This window comes from Lissotriton helveticus, chromosome 5_1 (assembly GCF_964261635.1).
Source record: "Lissotriton helveticus chromosome 5_1, aLisHel1.1, whole genome shotgun sequence".
Classification (NCBI taxonomy): domain Eukaryota; kingdom Metazoa; phylum Chordata; class Amphibia; order Caudata; family Salamandridae; genus Lissotriton; species Lissotriton helveticus.
In genome coordinates, this window is record NC_136065.1 from 39446036 (window position 1) to 39470569 (window position 24534).

Below are 24534 nucleotides of genomic sequence, written 5' to 3' on the forward strand. Positions count from 1 at the left end.
CTTCTAACCTAGATCATAAAATATGAATGGTACTAAAACAGAATCTAAAAATACATACAAAGATGCAATTTATGTACATCGAAAACAGCTGGAAAAAGTCTAACATTTTTATTGTGTCTTTATCATCCTAACTGCTTTATGCTTTATTGAGATTTATACTATCTTTGCTTAAGCAGTAAATAGTAAATTGTGCCTGAGACTCTAGGCTGATTCACCCAGCATGCTTATGATTCATTTATAAAATAGCAAGTTAGCTATTTCTTGTCATGAATAAGAAGCATGTAGGAGAAAAGAACATAAACACTGACCAGCTGTAATGTATTTCCCCCCTCTGTCGCCTCCAACTGAGGATTGGGCTACACACGGGATTAACATTTGCCTCTATAGCTATGTCTGGAAGGCTCTCTAGATCTATGATCTGAAATTCTATTGTATACTACTTGCCTTTTTTATATTATCCTACTTTTTATTTTGTAAGCAATTACAGCATTTTAAGATTTTAAAGCAAGAATTGAACAAGACAAGAATGGCAGGAAATGTGCCAACTAATTTATTATAGAGATAGAATATAGTTAACATTCATAGACATTCCTGGATAGCAGGTACCTATGGTGCTTACATTTCTAGTATTCCTAAACAGCTTTATAACATCATACATTCTATAAATGAAATAGCAAAGATTGGAAAATGCCCAAAAGTCGAATTCCTAGAGTCTGAAAGGACAAAATGATTTAAAATAGAAAAGTCTGAACGTGAATTGTCATAGTGTTCCTGACACATCCTCTAACACCTTTAAGCCACTGGGCAGCTCCTGATGGACCTATTAGCTATCACTGCAGGAAGCCTGTAGGTAAATAAAAAGTGTTTTCAAAGTTGGAAAGGGATTCTGGAGCAGTGACTTTTACCTCTTGGGCTGTGCTTGGTCAGACATACTCATTCCTTGCACCTTAGAAGAGGGTGGGTTCTACTTGTTTATCATGATGGTTTCTCACACTGTCCATGTTTACAGTCCTATGGATAAAGTTTTACTTTGATGATTCGAACATTACAGAGCTTGAGCTTTGGCACTGCTGACAGATTGTTACTTCTAGATATTGGTTCCTTGTCTCTTTACAGCACACACACTAAGCAATGTACCACTATCCTTATGTATTTTTAATTACTGGGAATTTCATTGACATCTCTACAATGGCCATCAATGCTCAATGTTGGTTATTATCCTTTCGGTTTGAACATTTAAAGAATCAAATACTTAGAACACTCTATATGCATCTCTTAATTTATTGGGTCATATGTGGCATAAAAGCCTCATAACTCATCAATTGAAATGGCCTTGGCTTCCCTGGTGGATGGCTACTGTTCCTAATTGGGAAAACATCCTAATTATTCAGTGCTCCTCCTTAGTGATTGTTAAACTGAAGATAGAGTACTCTGCAGAGAGGTAAATAATTTATTTAACCTGCTCATGAAAATTTTAGGATTTAAATAAATACCTCCAGAAGTTGAAGTTTTTAAATAAAAATAACTGTCTATAAAACATATGGAGTTGTTACTCTATGTACTGAGCTATGAGTGGATTTACGTTTTGTGGACCGTGATGTCTCGCATGAATCTTCTGAGAAGAAACATTTTCTAAATGCCGCTATTCTCTAAATATGGCTAACTATGACAGGATGGCCCAATGACAGGCATGCACTAGACCAAGGTTTTCAACTATGGGAATCACTTCTAAGTCAGAGGGTAGGACAAGATTGACAGGGTGGAGCATTTGCCAGTTTATAATAATTTTTTATAGTTTCCATTATTTCCACACTGCAAATTACAGTTCCTTGTGTTCTCCTCGTATATTCTGTAGGTGATCAGGAAGAAGGTCTTTTACAACAAGCCTGATAAATGCCAAGTTTACTAGGTTATGGAAATGCTTATTTTAGATATATAGGCAATGCATTTCTAAGACAGACAGGACTTAGACCATTTCAGATGTCAAATGGAAAATATATTCACAAAGAGGAAGTGTCTTACATAATCAAAAGACGGGATTGGAAGCTTTCACAAGAAAACTGTAGAACAAATAAAGTGAGGTCAATACATCTCAATGTTGTAAAGACTAGTGAGGAAAACAATATAACATTGTTGCCTTTTTCTTTTGGTATGATCTTAGACAACAAACCAGTAAAGTTCCTGATTACAATGCCACAAAAACAGTTTCCAGGGTTAAACTGGGATAGAGGATTTTCTCTATACATTGGCAGCACAATGCCACTGGAAGAGATCATAATTCATCCATTGCGTCTATTTTAGAAGGTAAATTATAGCACTCACCTTTTTCTTCTTGGAGATTGTCTGTGTACACAAAAACATGTATTATGAACTCACTGAATTTTATTTTTCATATAATTCATTTAATATTGCTCAATTTAAATACATACCTCTTGCTTTAATTAAATCACCTATCAGATAAATATAGAGTAGTAAAGGTTAAAATTGTTTTGAGTACGCGCAATTTATTTCTACATTGCCTGATGGTGACAGTAACCAGATTAAGGACAATAGACTGAGGCTAGTACTAGCTATCTGGAAGGTGTTTCCAAGTGTTCCAACTACTTTTTGGAAAATGTCTGAAATATCATATATCCATAAGATATATTGTTTGGCATAGTCAAAGATTTATGCATTGCAAACTGACCTATCACATTCACATTCATTATACGTGAAAGAAAATATCCCTCAATCATTTCAATAACAATAAGCATATGACATCAAGTTGCCTAGCACTATTCTGGGTCTTTGAAAAGAAATACATTTATTGCAGGTTATAAATGTCTTACAAAATATCTAATATACAATATGTTGAAATCTTTTAAACCTCAAAACTTTTTTGTTTAAAACCAAAGAATTATTTGGAAATTCATTATTTTGATATGTCTGCTCCAATAGCCTATAATAGATTATGAATTTCATAATGAGCATTTCTGGAGATTTTGAAAATGGAGTAGAAGTGTCTAATTGGAGTGAAATCACTTGGTGACAATCTTGGTGTTTTCTACTGCTGTGTGGATTGGGAATTGACTTTATTACTGTGTAGTGTACTTCTGTTTTAGTATAAAGGAGACATAGTCTCGAACATAACCCCTCTGTAGAGCAAAATATAGTTCCCAACATCATGAAAAGCAAATTATGCAAGACAGGAAGTAACAATCTTCAGACAAGATGTGCAACAGAAGTACTCTACCTTGACTGGATTTGTGTTTGCCCTTACCCTTGTTTTAATGTGATTTCACATACCTTTTTCCTTCTGGAGAGTGTCTGAAATAGCAATGACAAATGTGTTACTTGTGGAGATTCAATACAACCATTCAAGAGCTGTTCCACATTTGAACATTTTAACAACTGTGCTAGAGTGTAATGCTCTAAATTCAAGCAATTCACAAAAATATAAGTACAATGTTAAACATGATGAGGATGAAAATGTCACAACACAATCATCATCTGACAATTTGAAATAAACAGAACAATTAAATCTTCATTTGGAACATTACATAAAAAACAACTGTGTGACCAACTCTTCAGCTGTGTAAAAACTTTGCATTGGTGCATAAAAATGATCTTCACATTAACAAGAATAAATAATGGAAATATAATTTTGATGCTTTGCATCATTTTTGTGAATCAAAAACAGTGGAAAAGTTTGATAAATCTGGGCATTAGATGCTATTGAGCTGACTTGAGGAGGAAGGAAATGCTATACTTAAAGTTGAATTGAAATGTACATCCTGAAATACTTGGCATCAAGTCAGCTAATAAACACAGCAGCATTATGCAATAGCCAAAGGAAGAAGCCAAATTAGGGTTTCAAATTTACCATCCTAGAGGTGTGTGTGTGCCAAATCATTACACAAGTCACTCAGTATCCAGAGATGCAGCATTCTCCATGGCCTCTCCTCTGCCATAGGGTGACATCCTTCTCATGTGTCACATCCAGGTGCAAGAACTCAGTCAAAGTGCCAGCATGAATTAGAAATCCCTTTGGAATGCAATTCATATATAAAACACTAATTCTTCATAAGTACTTCCTGGGAATAATAAATCCCACAAGATGAGGTCAGGGACACAGTGGAACACTAACACGTGATTCACTTATGAATATCACATTCAAAGCCACTAAGAATAGGAAATATATTTTAAAATATTTATAATAAACTTCTAACCTAGATCATAAAATATGAATGGTACTGAAACAGAATCTAAAAATAAATGCAAAGATGCAATATATGCAAATCAAAAACAGCAAGAACAATTCTCACATTTGTATTGTGTCTTTATCATCCTGGGACAGTCAGCTATGCTTCAGAGCCCAGGTCCAATCTGTTGCAGTAACTTGTTTTGGGAAAATAAAAACCATCAGGAAATGTATCTACTACCTGCCGTATGCCACACGCAAAACAGTAGTCTATGGCTTAATAACTTCCCATTTGGACTACATAAGTGGGTTATATCTCGCCCTCTCCCTAGGATTGATTCGCAGACTACAGATAGTACAAAACACTGCAGCCCGTTTAATCTGTGGTACCCCACTCAAACAACATATTTCTCCCTCTCTGAGCCAACTTCATTGGCTTCCATCTCTAAGCGAATTGAATTCAAGGTTCTAACACTGGCGTTTCAGACAGGCAAGGGGCTGGGGCCCGCCTATCTCAGAAGAAGACTCCGCCCCTATGCTCAGTCCAGATGACTACGGTATAACACCCAATTCCAATTGATCACACCCAGATTTAAAAAAGCAAGATCCGGTGGAAAATCCTTTGAGGTTGGTGTCACTAAATGCTGGAACAAATTCCCCACGCACCTACGGCATATTCAGATGGAACCTCTGTTTCCTAAAGCCCTTAAAACCTGGCAATTTAGCCGGACTAGACCAGCCTGATGCTCCTGATCTCCTCACTGTCTGCTACAACGCCGGGACACCCCGTTGGAGTAGCTGCGTGCTTAACAAGTGCCTATAATAATAATTGCCTTATGCTTTAATGAGATTTATACTATCTTTGCTTAAGCAGTAGATAGTAAATTGTGCCTGAGATTCTAAGCTGATTCACCCAACATGCTTCTGATTTATTTATAAAATAGCAAGTTAGCTATTTCCTGTCATGAATTAGAAGCATGTAGGAGAAAGGAACATAAACACTGACCAGCTGTAATGTATTTCCCCCCTCTGTCGCCTCCAACTGAGGATTGGGCTACACACTGGATTAACATTTGCCTCTATAGCTATGTCTGGAAGGCTCTCTCTATTTATGATATGATATCTGATATTCTATTGTATACTACTTGCATTTTTTATCCTATCCCACTTTTTATTTTGTAAGCAATTACAGGATTTTAAGATTTTAAAGCAAGAATTAAACAAGACAAGAATGGCAGAAAATGTGCCAACTCATTTATCATAGAGATAGAATACAGTCAATAATCATAGACATTCCTGGACAGCAGGTACCTATGGTGCTGACATTTCTAGTATTCCTAAACAACAGCTTTATAACATCACACACTCTATAAAGGAAATAGCAAAGATTGGAAAATGCCCAAAAGTTGAATTCCTAGAGTATGAAAGGACAAAATGATTTAAAATAGAAATGTCTGAACGTGAATAGTCATAGTGTTCCTGACACATCCTCTAACACTTTAAGCCACTGGGCAGCACCTGATGGACCTATTAGCTATCACTGTAGGAAGCCTGGAGGTAAATAAAAAGAGTTTTCAAAGTTGGAACCGAATTCTGGAGCAGTGACTTTTACCTCTTGGGCTGTGCTTGGCCAGACAAACTCATTCCTTGCACCTTAGAAGAGGGTGGGTTCTACTTGTTTGTCATGATGGATTCTCACACTGCGCATGTTTACAGTCCTATAGATAAAGTTGTACTTTGATAATTTAAACATTACAGAGCTTGAGCTTTGGCACTGCTGACACATTGTTACTTCTAGATATAGGTTCCTTGTCTCCATACAGCACACACGCAAAGCAATGTACGACTATACTTGTGTATTTCTAATTACTGGAAGTGTCATTGACAACTCTGCAATGGTCATCAATGCTCTTTGTTGGTTATTATCCTTTCGGTTTGGACATTTAAAGAATTAAATACTTAAAACAATCTCTATGCATCTCTTATTTTATTGGGTTGATATGTGGCATAAAAGCCTCATAACTCATCAATTGCAATGGCCTTGGCATCCCTGGTGGATGGCTACTGTTCCTAATTTGAAAAACATCCTAATTATTCAGTGCATCTCCTTACTGATTGTTAAACTGAAGATAGAGTACTCTACAGAGAGGTATTTATTTATTTAACCTGCTCATAAGAATTTTAGGATTTAAATAAATACCTCCAGAAGTTGTAGTTTGTAAAATAAAAATAACTGTCTGTAAGACATATGGAGTTGTTACTCTATGTACTGAGTTATGAGTGGATTTACGTTTTGTGGACTGTGATGTCTCGCATTAATCTTCTGAGAAGAAACATTTTCTAAATGCAGCTATTCTCTAAATATGGCTAACTATGACAGGATGGCCCAATGACAGGCAGGCACTAGACCAAGGTTTTCAGCCATGGGAATCACTTCTAAGTCAGAAGGTAGGACAAGAGTGTCAGGGTGGAGCATTTCCCAGTTTTTAATAATTTTTAATAGTTTCCATTATCTCCACACTATAAATTACAGCTCCCTGTGTTCTAATCGTATGTGCTGTAGGTGACCAGGAAGAAGGTCTTGTACAACAAGCCTGAAATCTCATAACTGAATCTTAAATTTCAGCTCGGATTTCTTAAACTGTTAATATATTTCAAGGTAATATTCCAGAGTCAGAGTATCAAGGAAGAAGTATTTCAAACTTTGAGGACTTTAGACAACAAACCAGTAAAGTTCCTGATTAGAATGCCACAACAAAAGTTTCCAGGCTTAAACTGGGATAGTGGATTTACTCTGTACATTGGCAGCAAAATGCCACTGGAAGAGATCATAATTCATCCAATGATTCTATATGAGAAGGTAAATTATAGCACTCACCTTTTTCTTTTTGGAGATTGTCTGTGTACACAAAAACATGTATTATGAACTCACTGAATTTTATTTTTCATAACATGTATTTATTATTGCTCAATTTAAATACATACCTCTTGCTTTAATTAAATCACCTATCAGATAAATATAGAGAAATAAAGGTTAATATTGTTTTGAGTACGTGCAATATATTTCTATATTGCCTGATGGTGAAAGTAACCAGATTAAGGACTACAGACAGTGGCTAGTACTAGCTATCTGGAAGGAGTTTCCAAGTGTTCCAACTACTTTTTGGAAAATGACTGAAATATCATATATCCATAAGATATATTGTTTCGCATAGTCAAAGATAGTTCATGCATTTCAAACTGACCTATCCCTCAATCATTTCAAAAACTTTTTAAAAGTATATGACATCAAGTTGCCTAGCACTAAGCTGGTTAGGGGTCTTTGAAAAGTAATACATTTTTTGCAGATTATAAATGTCTTAAAAAATATCTAATACACAATATGTTGAAATCTTTCAAACCTAAGAACTATTTTGTTTAAAACCAAAGAATTATTTGGAAATTCATTCTTTTGATATGTCTGCTCAGATAGCCTATAATAGATTATGAATTTCATAATGAGCATTTCTGGAGATTTTGAAAATGGAGTAGAAGCTTCTAATTGCAGTGAAATCACTTGGTGACAATCTTGGTGTGTTCTACTGCTGTGTGGATTGGGAATTGACTTTCTTACTGTGTAGTGCAGTTCTGTTTTAGTATAAAGGAGACATAGTCTAGAACATAGCCCCTCTGTAGAGCAAAATATAGTTCCCAACATCATGAAAAGAAAATGATGCAAGACAGGAAGTAAAAATTTTCAGACAAAATGTGTAACTGAAGGACTTTTTTTTATCCTCATTTGCCTGACCCACTCTTATTTAGCCTCCAACTGCCATCCACGCAATCAAGGTGCAGGGTTTCCTCTGCACCCAATACTACAATTGGTGGAAACCGGCAAGAGATGGCCCGAAGAGTATCGTGGGAAAAGACTCCAAACTTGACGTTTTATTCAAGTGAACTAGCCATTCGGAGCCAACTGGGGGGCCTAGTTCTGGAGTTTCATGGCATAATCATAGGACCGGGGAAAAAACAAACAAAAAAAAAAAAAACCCCGGTTATTGTCTCCAGAGAACCAAAACGTTCCAAAACATACGACTACTTTCGCCACCTGATCTCCTCAAATCTGTTTTAGAGGTTGCGTAGAGAGACGACAGCCAGTTTGCGTGTGTTGGTGCTAGATTTTCAGTCCAGACCTTGCATATCTCTCTTCTTGCAAGCAGTATGGCGTAGAACAGAAATGACCTTGCGTGGCCCTTTATATTGTTGTCCCATCCAAATATAATCAAGGAAAGTGAGATAGAGATCGAAGTGTTAAGGATGGAGTCCAGGGTTACTTTAACTTCATTCCAAAACTGTGATATGTTGGGGCATTCCTTGAACATGTGAATATCTGAGGCTGCGGTAAGGCCACATTTGTTACATTTTTTGCCTGGGATAAATTTGGATAGTTTTAACGGTGTAAAATATGCTCGATGAATTGTGAAGAAGTGATTACGCCTTAGCCATGCAGGTTTGACGCATTTATATAGTAAGGTGCAGGAATTCTGCCAGGTTTCGATGCTCTGAGCACCCAGATCTGAGCCCCATAGTTGTTCCGGGAGGGTGAAATCTCCATCTATCTCTTCTAGCAGGCATCAGTACCACTGCGAGACCTCTTTGCCCCCTGCTGGTTTCGTTACCAATTTCTCTTCAGTGATACTATGCTTCCCTAGTGTTACCCCAGACCTGTTTGATGCCTTAACCCAACTATCTAATTGTAAAAACTTAAACCTCGAGAGCTCTATCCCCCGCTGCTCCCGCAACTCCTCCCAGGGCCTCAGTGATTCTCCTGTCAACACTTCTCCCCATGTTAGTATCCCTCCTGCTCTCAACGGAATAGAAAGCCTGTAGTCCCAGCAAGAAGGCAGCCCTGGAGATTCCCAGATGGGTGCGAGGTTGGAGTAGTATGACAAACCCAGGTTCCTCCTTATATGTGACCATATCTTCGCTTGGGACATAAGAATTTTTAATTTAACTTTCCTAAAATATTTCTGTTCTCCAAACTTAAACATGTAGCCGTTAGTTGGTAATCCAGCACCGATCAGCATTACCTTAAACATAAGGCCTATTGATGTATTGGATGGCACTTTTAAGAGCATTCTCGAATGGGATAGTTGGAATGCCCACGCATAGTATTGCAGATCAAGGAAGGACTCTACCTTGACTGGATTTGTTCTTGCCCTTACCCTTGTTTTCATGCGACTTCACATACCTTTTTCCTTCTGGAGAGTGTCTGAAATAGCAACGATAAATGTGTTACTTGTGGAGATTCAATACAGACTGTTGTCAATTTTTAAAGGCAACCATTCAAGAGATGTTCCACGTTTGAATATTTTGACAACTGTGCTAGAGTGTAATGCTCTAAATTCAAGCAATTCGCAAAAATATAAGAACAATGTTAAAAATTATGAGGATGAAAATGTCACAACACAATCATCATCTGACAATTTGAATTAAACAGAACAATTAAATCTGCATTTGGAACATTACATGAAAAACAACTGTGTGGCCAGCTCTTCAGCTGTGTAAAAACTTTGCATTGGTGCATAAAAATGATCTTCATATTAACAAGAATAAATAATGGAAATATAATTGTAATGCTATGCATCATTTTCGTGAAGCAAAAACAGTCGAAAAGTTTGGTAAATCTGGGCCTAAGATGCTATTGAGCTGACTTGAGGAGGATGGAAATGCTATACTTAAAGTTGGATTGAAATGAAAATCCTGAAATACTTGGCATCAAGTCAGCTAATAAACACAGCAGCATTATGCAATACACAAAGGAAGAAGCCAGATTAGGGTTTCAAATTATACCATCCTAGAGGTGTATGAGGGTCAAAACATTACAAAATTCACTCAGTCTCCGAAGATGCAGCATTCTCAATGGCCTCTCCTCTGCCATAGGGTCACATCCTTCTCATGTCTCACCTCCAGGTGCAAGAACTCAGTCAAAGTGCCAGCATGAATTAGAAATCCCTTTAGAATGCAATTCATATATAAAACACTAATTCTTCATAAGTACTTTCTGGGAATATTAAATCCCACAAGAGGTCAGGCCAGAGGTGAGGTCAGGGACACAGTGGAACGTTAACACGTGATTCACCTATGAATATCACATTCAAAGCCACTAAGAATAGGAAATATATTTTAAAATATTTATAATAAACTTCTAACCTAGATCATAAAATATGAATGGTACTGAAACAGAATCTAAAAATAAATGCAAAGATGCAATTTATGCACATCAAAAACAGCAAGAAAAATTCTAACATTTGTATTATGTCTTTACCATCCTGGGACAGTCAGCTATGCTTTGGAGCCCAGGTCCAATCTGTTGGAGCAACTTGTTTTGGGAAAATAAAAACCATCAGGAAATGTATCAACTACCTGCCGGATGCCACACGCTATACAGTAGTCCATGCCTTAATAACTTCCCATTTGGACTACACAAGTGGGTTATATCTCGCCCTCTCCCTAGGATTGATTCGCAGACTACAGATAGTACAAAATGCTGCTGCCCGTTTAATCTGTGGTACCCCACTCAGACAACATATTTCTCCCTCTCTGATCCAACTTCATTGGCTTCCCATCGCTAAGCGATTTGAATTCAAGGTTCTAACACTGGCGTTTCGGGCGGGCAAGGGGCTGGGGCATGCCTATCTCAGAAGAAGGCTACGCCCCTATGCTCAGTCCAGATCGCTACGGTCTAACACCCAATGCCAATTGATCACACCCAGATTTAAAAAAGTAAGATTCGGTGGAAAATCCTTTGAGGTGGGGCCACTAAATGCTGGAACAAACTCCCCATGCACCTATGGCATATTCAGACGGAACCTCTGTTTCCTAAAGCCCTTAAACCCTTGCTATTTAGCAGGCCGGACAAGACCAGCCTGATGCTCCTGATCTCCTCAGTGTCTGCTACAGCGCCGGGACACCCCATTGGGGTAGCTCCGCGCTTAACAAGTGCCTATAATAATAACTGCCTTATACTTTATTGAGATTTATACTATCTTTGCTTAAGCAGTAGATAGTAAATTGTGACTGAGATTCTAAGCTGATTCACCCAGCATGCTTATGATTTATTTATAAAATAGCAAGTTAGCTATTTCCTGTCATGAATTAGAAGCATGTAGGAGAAAGGAACATAAACACTGACTAGCTGTAATGTATTTCCCCCCTCTGTTGCCTCCAACTGAGGATTGGGCTACACACTGGATTAACATTTCTCTCTATAGCTATGTCTGGAAGGCTCTCTCAATTTATGATATGATATCTGATATTCTATTGTATACTACTTGCATTTTTTATCTAATCCTACTTTTTATTTTGTAAGCAATTACAGGATTTTAAGATTTTAAAGCAAGAATTGAACAAGACAAGAATGGCAGGAAATGTGCCAATTCATTTATCATAGAGATAGAATACACTAAAAAATCATAGACATTCCTGGGTAGCAGGTACCTATGGTGCTGACATTTCTAGTATTCCTAAAAAACAGCTTTATAACATCACACACTCTATAAAGGAAATAACAAAGGTTGGAAAATGCCCAAAAGTTGAATTCCTAGAGTCTGAAAGGACAAAATGATTTAAAATAGAAACGTCTAAACGTGAATAGTCATAGTGTTCCTGACACATCCTCTAACACCTTTAAGCCACTGAGCAGCACCTGATGGACCTATTAGCTATCACTACAGGAAGCCTGGAGGTAAAGAAAAAGTTTTTTCAAAGTTGGAACCGGATTCTGGAGCAGCGAATTTTACCTCTTGGGCTGTGCTTGGCCAGACAAACTCATTCCTTGCACCTTAGAAGAGGGTGGGTTCTACTTGTTTGTCACACTGCGCATGTTTACAGTCCTATAGATAAAGTTGTACTTTGATAATTTGAACATTACAGAGCTTGAGCTTTGGCACTGCTGACACATTGTTACTTCTAGATATAGGTTCCTTGTCTCCATACAGCACACGCGAAGCAATGTACGACTATACTTGTGTATTTTTAATTACTGGAAGTGTCATTGACAACTCTGTAATGGTCATCAATGCTCAATGTTGGTTATTATCCTTTTGGTATGGACATTTAAAGAATTAAATACTTAAAACAATCTCTATGCTTCCCTGGTGGATGGCTACTGTTCCTAATTTGAAAAACATCCTAATTCTTCAGTGCATCTCCTGACTGATTGTTTTAAAAAAAATGTTTTTATTAAAGCTTGCTCAGTAGAATATAGCACAATCACATTACAATTGCATGGATACAAAAAAGATATTCAATCTGTGGCATCAGTAGTGCTATACAGTCGATAAGGATTAGAATTTTGTTAATTTTAGTTTCAACAGTTAACAACTTAGGCTGCCGTCCGTGTGAAAAAGTACAGGTGTGATAGCATATCATTCACCTAGCAATGAGGAAAAAAGAAGATAAATAGTGTACAGGGTCAAGGTACATAAAGACAATATACAATATATGTCAGAGCACAGATGTAGGAGTGCGCCCAACATCACTAGCATCAGCACGCGGCTCCAGCGGACAATGAGAGACGTCCAGACCAAGCCTACTACATCCCACCTCCCAACTTAAGCAGAAGTGACAATGGTGCCCCAGCACAGTAGGTCGAATGCTGCGGTACAACATGGTGGGGTTAATCAGCCAGGGCATCAGGCACAGCATGGGGGGACTCCACTCTGCCCCGAGACCACTGCAGAAACGGTTCCCAAATGTCTCTCGGCCGGGAGGCAGAAGGCATCAGCTCCCAGTAGTTAGTCAATTGAGTGTGACCATATGTTACATCAGTGATCCAGTCCTCAAACTTAGGATGGGTCCTACGACCCCACTTCATGGCCACCTGGCGCTTGGCATATAGTAACAGTAGGGCATGTAGTTTCCTGTGCGTTGGCACGGTTTCAGCCACCCACCCCAAGAGTCCCAGCAGCGGGGAAGGAGAGTCAGCTCTGTGTAGTATCTGATTGATGGCCACAAAAATTGTAGACCAGTAGTCAAACAGCGCCGGCCAGTGCCAACCTATGTGCAGAAATGAAGCGCCCTCCTCCCCGCATTTCCAGCACCTGTCATCCTCCTTAATACCCATTCTGTGCAGCGCCACCGGGGTACGATAAAATCTATGGAGGTACTTAAAGTGTTTGAGGCGCAGCTTGTAGTCTGGGGAAAGTTCCGTCAGCTGCCCACAGCAGAACGTCCACTGTTCCTCAGTCAGGGGGGTCTCTAGGTCGTCATTCCACCACTGTAGCGACTTGGGCACAATTATAGGGGACTGCTCCTGCATGGAATTGTATAAGCGCGTTATAAGTTTCTTGCGGGATGCCCTGCCTAAAATGTTTTGTAATGCGTTGAGGTGTGGGGGCTCACCAGGGAAATTGTCGCTAAGTGCCCTGCATGCGGCTTTCAGTTTGGGGTGGGCGAATCTGTCTCTGAATGACAATGGCTGGTCACCCTCCTGAGCTTGTAGTGTTAGAAATGTCCCATCTGGGTAGAGGTCTGCGAAAGTGCGTAAAGGGGATCCCGCCACTGTGATGTCCCCCCCCCTCTGCCAGGCACGGGAGCATGGGATTCTGTCTGATGGGGATGGCAGGCGCATACAGCAGGGGCAGACCCGCCCTCTTCTGCAACTCTCTCCACGACCAACGGAGCATGTTGGCCGAGTCAACGTCCCGTGTGGGCCTGGGGGTTTTAAAATACAACGCCACACTTAGGGGCAACGGCGCCACCATGTCCAGTTCCACGGCCACGTGCGGCTGGTAGGGTGTAGGGTAGGCCCAGAAATGGAGGTATTGGGCTTGCGCGCAGAGTGCGTACAATCGCATATCGGGTGCACCCAAGCCTCCCTGTCGCAACGGTAGCATTAGCAGTGTCCACGAGACTCTAGCTTGACTCCCCGCCCACACCAGCGCCAGCAGGTGTGAGCGAGGCAGGTGAAGAAGTGCTAGGTCAGCGGGACGGGTATGTTTGCAAATAAATATAGAAATTTGGGGAGTACAATCATTTTTGTGAGTGCAATCCTGCCTGCCAACGAGAGCGGGAGCTTGGACCATATGGCCACTTTACTTTCAAGCCAGGATATTGCTCTGCCAAAGTTCAGGGTCCAGATGTCCTGGAGTTTGCGGCTGCTCCAGACCCCCAGGTATTTCACCTCATCCGCCTCCCAGCGCAGGGGGTAGTCCGAGTGCACCTCTAAGGTGTTATCAGTCAGCGGGAAGATGACCGATTTTGACCATTTTATAGAGATGCCTGAGAGGCCCCCGAATCTAACAAATTCTCGCAGGAGTGGGTTAAGGTTCTCAGTCGGATTGCCCACGTACAGAGTGACGTCATCAGCATATAGGGAAATGAGCAGGCTGCGGGAGCTAAATCCAATACCACTGGCGGTATGGTGCTGTCTAATTCTGGCAGCTAGTGGTTCCATGTCTATCGCGAACAATAGTGGGGACAGTGGGCAACCCTGTCTTGTGCCCCTCGAGATCTTAAACGGGTCGGATAACATGCCATTGACGCGCACTCTCGCTCTAGGGGCTGTGTAAAGCAACTTGATTTGATTTATAAACAATGGGCTGAATCCCATGCGCTCCAGTATAGCGAAGAGGAAGGGCCACTCCAGCGAGTCAAACGCCTTTGTGGCGTCCAAAAACACCACCGCAGCTTGGACATTAGGATGCAGATGATGTAGCACTGAGAAGACAGTTCTCAAGTTATGCGAGGTTGCGCGGCCCGGTATGAACCCCGACTGGTCCGGGAGAGCAACCATGGGAAGTAGAGGCTGGAGACGGTCTGCTATTATTTTCGCATATATTTTTACGTCCACGTTTATGAGCGATAAGGGTCTGTATGAATCTAGATGGCAGCTGTCTTTATCCGGCTTTAGCAAAGTTATGATAAGTGCTTCCCTCATCGACTCAGGTAGTACACCTATCTCGAGGGCCTCCGCAAAGACCGCGTGCATCCTGGAGGCTAGCTCATCCGCATAAGCGTTATAAAAGGCTGCCGTGAGTTCATCAGGACCTGGAGCCTTGTTTAAAGGCAGGGCTTTAATCGTTTTGGCGATGTCTTGCACTGTAACTGGCAGTTCCATATACTTCCTATGGGCATTATTGAACCAGACTATTGCTATGGACTCCAACTACGCCATCAGGTCGTCCTTCGATGCTGTCTGTGTAGAAGTGTACAGATGTGAGCAGTAGTCAGTGAATGCTTGTAGTATCTCCCCGTGGCCTATTTTCTCAGCCCCCTCCGAATCCATTATGGAGTGTACATGGGCGGGTGGAGCTATGGTGCTAAGCATTCTAGCCAGGGTTCTACTGAGCCTGTCTCCCTCCCCATAACGTCGGGCCTCAGCTTGCTTACCCAGGAATTAAACCTCACGTTGAGCTTCCTCCGCAAATTCAATTAACTTAGCTTTCACACGGGAAGCCAGGTCCGGGGTGGGGTCAGCACAAAACAATTGGTCAAGCTTCTTCAACTCACTCTCTATTCCAGCTGTGGTATTTCGAAGAGCCTACAACACGCCAGCTTGTCTCGCAATGCATTGCCCCTTAATGACCACTTTGAAGGCGTCCCATAGGACCGACTCTGTGTTCACAGAACCCTCGTTATTGGTAAAGTAGTCTACAATGTCATGACTAATTTCCTCAGTGAAGGCTGCATCTTGGAGAGCATGCGGCGGGAGGCGCCACGAGAAGGCCCTAGCGGGGGCCCCCGGCACGACAAGCTCCAAGAGACAAGGGGCGTGATCCGAAAGGGACCGAGCCATGATGCCCACATTCGCTGTCCATGTAGCCACGTCCCTGGACACCAGCCAAAAATCTAACCTTGACCAGGCCGCATGATGCGCAGTAATGCATGTGCCTACTCTCGCTTGTGCATTGCGGGATCGCCATATGTCAAGCAGTGAGCCTTCGTCTATGATGTCCTGCAATGCCGCACAGGCGTGTGGGTGTAGTGTCCGGGAGAGGCCCTGTCTGTCCATGGAATCGTCCAAAACCACATTGAAGTCCCCGCCCCAAATAATTGTGTGGCAGTCTAGGATTGCAATCTGCGCCCATACTTCCCTGAAGAACTCGGGGTCGTCAACATTAGGACCATACACAGCAGCTAAAACAACACTTCTGCCCAGAAGGGTGCCATGCACAATCACATACCTCCCCTCTTTATCACTTGCCACAGTATATTCCCTCCAGTCTAGGCCTCGCCTTATAAGTATAGTTACACCTCTAGCATAGTTAGAAAAAATTGCTGAGTATGCGACTCCACATCTAGAATGCTTAAGTTTAGGTGAGCAGGTGGAATTGATATGCGTTTCTTGCAAGAAGCATATGTCTATGTTGTGTCTGAGGAGATAACCGTGCATCAGCCTGGCTTTCCTGCCGTCTCCCAAGCCCCTTATATTCCAGGTAAGAATCTTAGTCACTCCCATCGTACTCCGATTAGAAAGACATAAATGTAAAATATGTGACCTCCTTTACGACCCTGCACGTCCAGTGACGTAGGTGTATGCATAAGACACTGACGATAAGCCAAACAACCCCATTCCCAACACCACCCACCTCCCACACCAACCCCCCAATTAGGTTGTGTCAATACCCCCCCGAACACGCCAAAGGCGTCTGAACAGTGCAACAATTTAAAGCGGGAGATACCCCTCGAGGGCGTGGCATCTCGAGCGTGCACCCCCGTTTGCACAGGGTGGCTGCACAAATGAATGCTGTCTCGCAACTAGCTCAGCCAAAGCAGTCATTATGTCATACAGCCAATCACAACAAACAGGAGTATGCAACATATGACCCCCGGGATGACCATTGTACTCAACCCACAGTGTGAACCAGTCTTAGAACTCTCCGCGGAGTACTGTGGGTCTGACAGTGGGATTAGGAGTATCGACCCGATAGGTGACAGCATGTCAATCATTGTCACTTAACTGGCCGTCCACTTCCGTCTCAGCCTGAGCTTTCTGCTTGGTTCTGGGCCCACTTATGTGCTTGGCAAATTTCAAAGCCGACTTCGCATCGAGGAAATTATGCGTAGTGTCATCATGGTGGACTCGGAGCCTGGCAGGGTACATGAGGGAATAAGGAATGTCCGCTTGCATCAACAGTTTTTTTGCGGGCAGGAATTCTTTTCGAGCAGCTTGCACCAAGGGTGTAAAGTCCGGATAAAAGGAGATGTTGTTTCCCTTATGCGTAATCTTTCCCTTTTCCCGAGCCAGGCGTAATATCAAGTCTCTCTCTTGGTAATTTAGGAGTTTCACTAGGATCGGTCGCGGCGGTGCTCCAGTCGGCGGTTTCTCTGCCAGTGACCTGTGGGCTCGTTCAACAGTGAATACCGGCAACAGGCTCGCGTCAAAAAGTTCATGCAATAGGTCCGTGATGTAGGTCTCCATTTTCCCCATCGCCGTGGTCTCCGGAATTCCTGTGATCCGGACGTTGCAGCGCCTGGAGCGCGCCTCTAAATCATCCGCTTTAGCACACAGCATTTCAATTTTCTTCTCCATGGCAGTGATGTGTGGCCTGTTGGAACTTGCAGCATTCAGTGTGCCTATTCTCAAGGCTATCAAGGCGCGTCTCGTGCGTGGCAACCTGGGAGCGCACAGTGTCTAGCTGGGCAGTCATGGCGTCTAATTTGGCGTCAATGCTCTTTAAGCTGGAGCGCACCTCTAGCATTAGCGTAGCGACGTCTTCTTCTGGGATAGACCTCTGGGGTGACCCCCCTGTCGCCATGGAGTACGGCTCTGAGGGCTTAGGTTGTTTTTTCTGCTCAAAGGTCAGCCTCGGTTGTCTAGTGTTGCCCTTCCCCATGATTCGCGCCTTTCAGCGAGCGTCTATCGCGCCTGGGCAGGGTCCGCCGCAGGGCAGAGCAGTAGGGCACCAATTGGCCAAAAGTACTCACAAGCACAGCACCAAGCACCGGTCGACACGTGCTCCGCCGTGTAGTAGGATTGTAGCACCGCACTTGGCACCTCCACGATTTACGCCAGGCACAGCTTACACCTCCGGCCAGCAGCGAAGGCAAGCAGCACTCGGGTGAGCTTCTTCACGGGCCGCCCCCACGTGGCAGCGCAGCCCGTTCCAAAATGTCGGCTCTCGTAGGCGCCGGCCCGCACAATCAGGCAAGCACGCAGGTCCACAGTCACTGAGTGTGCTTTAAAAGCACAAGTCGGTAAAGCGCAGCCCTGAGCCCGGCAGCCGGCGCGGGCCCCCCTCCTCAATCGTCCACTCAAGCTCCGTCGCGGTTAGGCCCACACAGCCTCGGTCTCGCCTGGCGCAGTGACCCCAGTCGGAGCTCCACAGTCAGCGGACCACGGGTAGAGTCCGCGTCGGCTCACCTAGTCGGAGATCGCCCCGCCGGCCACGTTCATCCCAGGGTGCTCAAATTCTCGTAGAGTCTGCCTCAGACCATCGGGCAGCAGTGGAGTCCAGTGATCTGCGGTTAGTTCATGAAACAGCAGGATTATGGTAGGATAAAGTGTGGCAGCCGGCGGAGCTCGCGCGCTAGGCGGCCATTACCTGTTCTCAGGACACCCCCGCGCTGCACGGCCACCAGCTGTGTGTGTGTGCCCCTCGCCTCGCTGCTGCTCGCAGCCTTGTTGTGCCTGCCTCTCCGCTCTAGCTGACTGCCTCGCTGATCCCTGCCCCTCCGCCATGTTTGCATGTGCTTAATTATTTTTCTTATTTCTTTTCATTGCCTTTTCTTGTTGTCACTGCTGTTGTCCCCTGTGCACGTTGTAGAAGTAGCCTTTTGTTTTGTTTTGTTACAACAGTCCCCCTGTGCCCTGCCCGCCCCGCTCCCCACTTCCCGCTGCCGTCCACGTGGCCATGCCCCCTTTTAGTTTTGTGCCCTCCCCGCTCCCGCCTCCCAGCTGCTCCTCCCTCCCACTTGTCCATAAATGGTGACCGTGTGGCGCAGGTGAGTGTGACCTGTTCTCAGGACACCCCCGCGCCGCACGGCCCCCAGCTGTGTGTGTGCCCCTCGCCTCGCTGCTGCTCGCAGCCTCGTTGTGCCTGCCTCTCCGCCCTAGCTGACTGCCTCGCTGATCCCTGCCCCTCCGCCGTGTTTGCGTGTGCTTAATTATTTTTCTTATTTCTTTTCATTGCCTTTTCTTGTTGTGACTGCTGTTGTCCCCTGTGCACGTTGTAGAAGTAGCCTTTTGTTTTGTTTTGTTACCACAGTCCCCCTGTGCCCTGCCCGCCCCGCTCCCCGCTTCCCGCTACCGTCCACGCGGCCACGCCCCCTTTTTGTTTTGTGCCCTCCCCGCTCCCGCCTCCCAGCTGCTCCTCCCTCCCACTTATCCATAAATGGCGACCGCGCGTACGCGCAGCGGTCACGCGCAGCTGTCACGCGCAGCTGTCACGCGCAGCTGTCACGTGCAGCGGGTGCGCTGATTGTGTGCCGAAGGCGCGCCAAAGGCAAGCCCGTCTGCGCCCGTCCGCGCCTGGACCGCGCCCAGCGCCAGGGCCCCTGGCCCCCACTGACGCAAGACGACCCGACAAACCTACGACGCCGCGACCCTCAACGCACTCAATACCGTCCGAAAGCCCACCTGCTGCCGGGCCGCCCCGAAACGCTTCCACGGACCCTTCACCTGCACAACCTGCAAGTTCACCTGTCTCCGAACAGGCACCGCGCCCGCCAAGTCAAAATCCAGCAGCGACCTCAAGTGCATCCTGCTCAACACCCGCTCCGTCCACAGACACGCCGTTGAACTCCTCGACACAACCTCACCAGACATCGCCTTCCTCACTGAAACATGGATGAACGCCTCCTCAGCCCCTGACATTGCCATCGCCATCCCGGATGGATACAAAGTCATCAGGAGGGACGGCGGCAACCAGACCGGAGGAGGCATCGCCATCGTCCACAAGAACGCCATCCGCATCACAACCGACGCCGACGACCCCTTTGCCGCCGCCTAACACCTCCACTTCCAGATTCACACCGACCCAAAGACGACCCTCAGAGGCACCCTCATCTACAGACCCCTGGGACCACGCGCACAATTCAGCGAAGACATCACGGACTTCATCAGCCCACACGCCCTCCCCTCCGCCGACTACATCCTCCTAGGGGACCTCAACTTCCACCTGGAGAACAACAAGGACCGCAACACCGTCACCCTGCTGGACAACCTCGCCAACCTCGGACTCAAGCAACTGGTCAACACACCCACCCACTACGCCGGCCACACGCTTGATGACAGGTGGAGTGGCTGAAGCACATCGCCTTCAGCCACTCCACCGGACTCCACTGGACCGACCACAGCTGCGTCCACTTCAGCTTCAGAAAAACCACCACCCACAACCACCCGCAACAGGTCCCACACAGAAGCTGGAGCAAGGTCACCGCCGACCAGCTCACTACCTCCCTCAGCCAGAACTCTCCGGCCAGCACACCGGACCCCAACGAAGCAGCCCGCAACTTCACACAGTGGCTGACCGCCTGCGCCGACGACCTCGCACTACTGAAGAACCCTCCCAGCAAACCCAGAAGCAAGAAGGCCCCCTGGTTCAGCGACGAACTCAAAGACTCCAAGAATACCTGCCGCACCCTCGAGAAAGCCTGGCTCCTCGACTGGATCACTGACAACATGACCGCCCTCAAACACGCAACCCACAAGCACCACCAACTCATCCGCACCACCAAGAAGAAATCACTGAAGGATCGACTGGACAACAACGCCCACAACAGCAAGGAACTCTTCAGCATCGTCAAGGAGTTCTCCAACCCCAGCACCGGCAACAACGACATCACCCCCTCACAAGATCTCTGCGACTCCCTCGCCTCCTTCTCCCACCGCAAGATTGCCGACATCCACAACAGCTTCGGCGCACCATCCACGCACCCAACCGTCGAACCAACGCACCCCACCGCCACCCTCCGCACCTGGACCACAGTGACCACCGAAGACACAGCCCGTGTGATGAACACCATCCACTCCGGATCTCCGACTGTCCCCTGCCCCCACCACATCTTCAACAAGGCCGACTCCACCATCGCACCCCAACTCCGAGACGTCATCAACAACTCCTTCGACAACGCCACCTTCCCGGAGAGCTGGAAGCACACCGAGCTCAGCGCCCTACTGAAGAAACCAACAGCGGACCCCACCGACCTCAAAAACTTCCGCCCCATCTCGCTCCTCCCTTTTCCTGCCAAAGTCATCGAGAAGATCGCCAACAGACAACTTACCGCCTTCCTCGAGACGAATGGATCCCTCGACCCCTCGGAGTCCGGTTTCAGAGCCAACCACAGCACCGAGACTGCCCACATCGCAGCCACGACGACATCCGAGCTGTTGGAAAGGGGAGTCTCTGGTTGGCGCAGTGCAGCACTGGCGACAAGCAGGGACTCTCACTCCCAAGTCAGGGCAAAGGATTACCTTCAAGAACAACCCCTGCTTACCCTCTAGGTAGTGTGGCGCAAGCAGTCTAGGCTAATCTCTGGGGCACATATGGTTAAACATTTGCAGTATCACACCATCTCCACCAACCCACCACACAATGACACCAAACTGTATTCTAGTAAAAATATATTCTCTTTATATTTCTTTAGCAGTAAGCTTGTAAATACAGTTCAATTACTTTCAAAAGGTCAGGTTCCAGTTACTCTTAGCAAAGTCACAGTGTTCAATTTCAGCTTAGTTCTCTTATTCCCCAATACGGTATGATCTGGGGCTGTCTTATTTAATGTCCTCAAGAAGGCGGGGTGCCTGCTGAAGCCTCAGTGCGCCTTCGGGAATCAAACTGGGCCCGACCGGCCCGGGCTCACGCTTCTGGCGGGAGCGGCGGCAGGTCAGATCAGTTTCGCCTCTCAGCGCGGGCTGCACGGCTGTGCGCGGCCGGCGGGGGAGAGAGCGGGGGCCCTGTGAGCGCTCCACACGCGGCTCCGAGGGCTGGGCGAGGCAGAGGGCGGTGCGAGCGAGGCAAGGCAAATGCTCGCACCGCGGGGCAATTCAACAGTACCTTTTCTTGCTGAGGTAGTCCGGGCGCAGGTCGGCTCGGTGGTCCGCGTCGCGGTGTCTTCCTCCCAGGGTTGGAGCGAGCGGCGGCTCGACTCTGGCTCGGAGGTTGGCGTTGCGGTGCGGGCCGGGTCACGCTGGTAGAGCGCCTCGAACTTTTCCTACAAAGGGGGCACACGTAGAGGGCAGCGGTCCTCGGCGCAGGCCTCTTTCGATCCAGGCGACGTTCTTGCACTACACGCAGCAGCTGTGTCTCAGACAGCGACAGGCGTGTTTCATGGGCACAAGACACGAAGGGGTGCAAGCAGGCACCGGGCACCACCTTTCTTCACGTTGCGAGCTGCCGCTCGGGGCCAGTCACGGTGCAGAGGGAGGGCAGCTCCCAGAGCGTTGCTGAAGAGCGCGATGGTCACAGCGCGCTCCGCTTTTCCTGGAGAGGCGGGCAGAGGGAAAGCAGCGTCTCACAGCGGTTCCTCTGTCAGGGGGTAGCGCCCACTGGTCCTGGGGCGCTGGTCAGGGGGCAAGTTCCACAGCAAGCCCTTGGAGATCTTTAGCAGAGTTTGGCACAAAGTTCAATAAAAGCAAAAGTCTCTTGTAGTCTCTTCTTTTCCTCTCCTTCTGCAGCAAGGCACCAGACACAGGCCAGAGACAGCACTCCTCCTTGTAGTCCTTCCAGGTCCTTCTCTTCGGGCAGAGTTTCTTCTGTAGCGCAAACAGGATCTAATTTACAAGGAGCAGGGCTCCTACTTTTATACCCAGTTTCTTTTGTTCTTACAGGCCAGGGGGGCCTTTGCATAACTGCTCTCAGCCTCTGAGCACTTGTGGTGGGTACTTCTGCTTCTGCATTCAGTGTGAGGGCAGGCACATCAGCCGCTCCCCAGGGGGGCGGAGCCAGCATTGTGAGGACAGGGGCAGCCAGGAGCACTTTGTTGACAAGCTTCGGTCCTTCCTGGGCCAGGTGCAGGCTGAGTCATCAGTCGCTCCCCAGGGGGGTGGAGCCAGCATTGTGGTGGCAGAGCACAGCCTGATGCATCATTCAGGGAAACTCCCACCTCCCACTAAGGTGTCATCCTACTATTCACCACCTGTCAACTCCCAGCCCTGTCACTCACACAACTCAGACAGTCAGATACACACAAAAGCAGAGGCGGGCTGAAATGGTTAGGCAAGCAAATGCTAGCTTTCTAAAAGTAGCATTTGCAAACACAGGATATTAAAATAAACTTTACTAAAAGAAATATTTTATTATTCTGAGTTCAGGCATACTAAACATTAATTTCTACCATGTTCCCTGAGCCTGCTGGGATTATAGAGTGTAATAATTCCAGCAGCCCATCTGGCCTAAAGGGAACTGGTAGCCTTACAATAGTGAAAAACGAATTTGGCAGTAATTCACTATTAGGACATGCCACACACATCAGAGCATGTCCTACCTTACACTTGCAATGCACCCTGCCCTCAGGCCTACCATAGGGGTGACTAATATGAAGTTAAGGGAAGGTTTAGGGGCTGGCAAGTGTGTGCACTTGCCCAGCCAGCATGACAGTACCAGACTGCATGCAGGTTCTGCAATGGCAGACCCTAGACACATTTTTAAGGCTGCTTCTGTGGGTGGCGTAACCGGCGCTGCAGGCCCACTAGCAGTATTGGCATTCACAAGCCCTGGCACTCCTGGTGCACTTTACTGGGGACTAACAGTAAATCCAATGAACCAATCATGGACATCAATCACATGTACATTTTACAGTAGGGAGCACTTGCACTGCAGCACGGGTTGGCCGTGGCGCAGTGCCCTGAGTAGCGGACACCAGCAAATCATCTGAGGCACAACAGCAAAAAGTGGAAGGGAAACTCACGCCAAGGTGCCAGGTCTAACACGTGTCCCCTCCAGCTGAAATGTGGGGGGAACTACCCTTCCCCAGGGAGTTCCACATCACTAAGGCGGAAAAATCTGGACAGACCATCAGCATTGGCGTGATCTGTGCCAGGGCGGTGTTCCACCGTGAAGTCCATACCCTGTAGGGAGATGGACCACCTCAACAGTTTTGGGTTCTCACCCCTCATTTGCATCAACCATCTGAGGGGCCTGTGGTCTGTCTTAACCCGGAAGTGAGACCCAAACAAGTAGGGTCTTAGCTTCTTCAGCGCCCAGACCACAGCAAATGCTTCTCGCTCTATTGCACTCCACCTACTTTCCCGTGGAAGTAACCTCCTACTGATGAAGGCTACAGGTTGGTCCCAGCCCTCCTCAGTCATCTGTGAGAGAACAGCCCCTACACCATGCTCTGAAGCGTCTGTTTGCACTATGAATTCCTTGGAGAAATCAGGAGCCAGGAGCACGGGCGCCGTGCACATGGCAGTCTTCAGGGTGTCAAAA

At 46.0% G+C, this 24534-nt stretch overlaps 1 protein-coding gene across 1 annotated transcript in view; it reads right to left on the reverse strand.

Moving 5' to 3' along the window:
- The window catches only part of LOC144752371 (butyrophilin subfamily 3 member A3-like), a 400845-nt gene that overhangs the window by 237531 nt on the left and 138780 nt on the right, over nucleotides 1-24534 (reverse strand). The window contains exons 11-13 of the mRNA XM_078640306.1: nucleotides 9411-9431; nucleotides 7166-7186; nucleotides 2323-2343 (exon numbers count right to left, since the gene is read on the reverse strand). Coding sequence (XP_078496432.1) covers nucleotides 2323-2343; nucleotides 7166-7186; nucleotides 9411-9431 — 63 coding nt within the window. The remainder of the gene's footprint in view (nucleotides 1-2322; nucleotides 2344-7165; nucleotides 7187-9410; nucleotides 9432-24534) is intronic.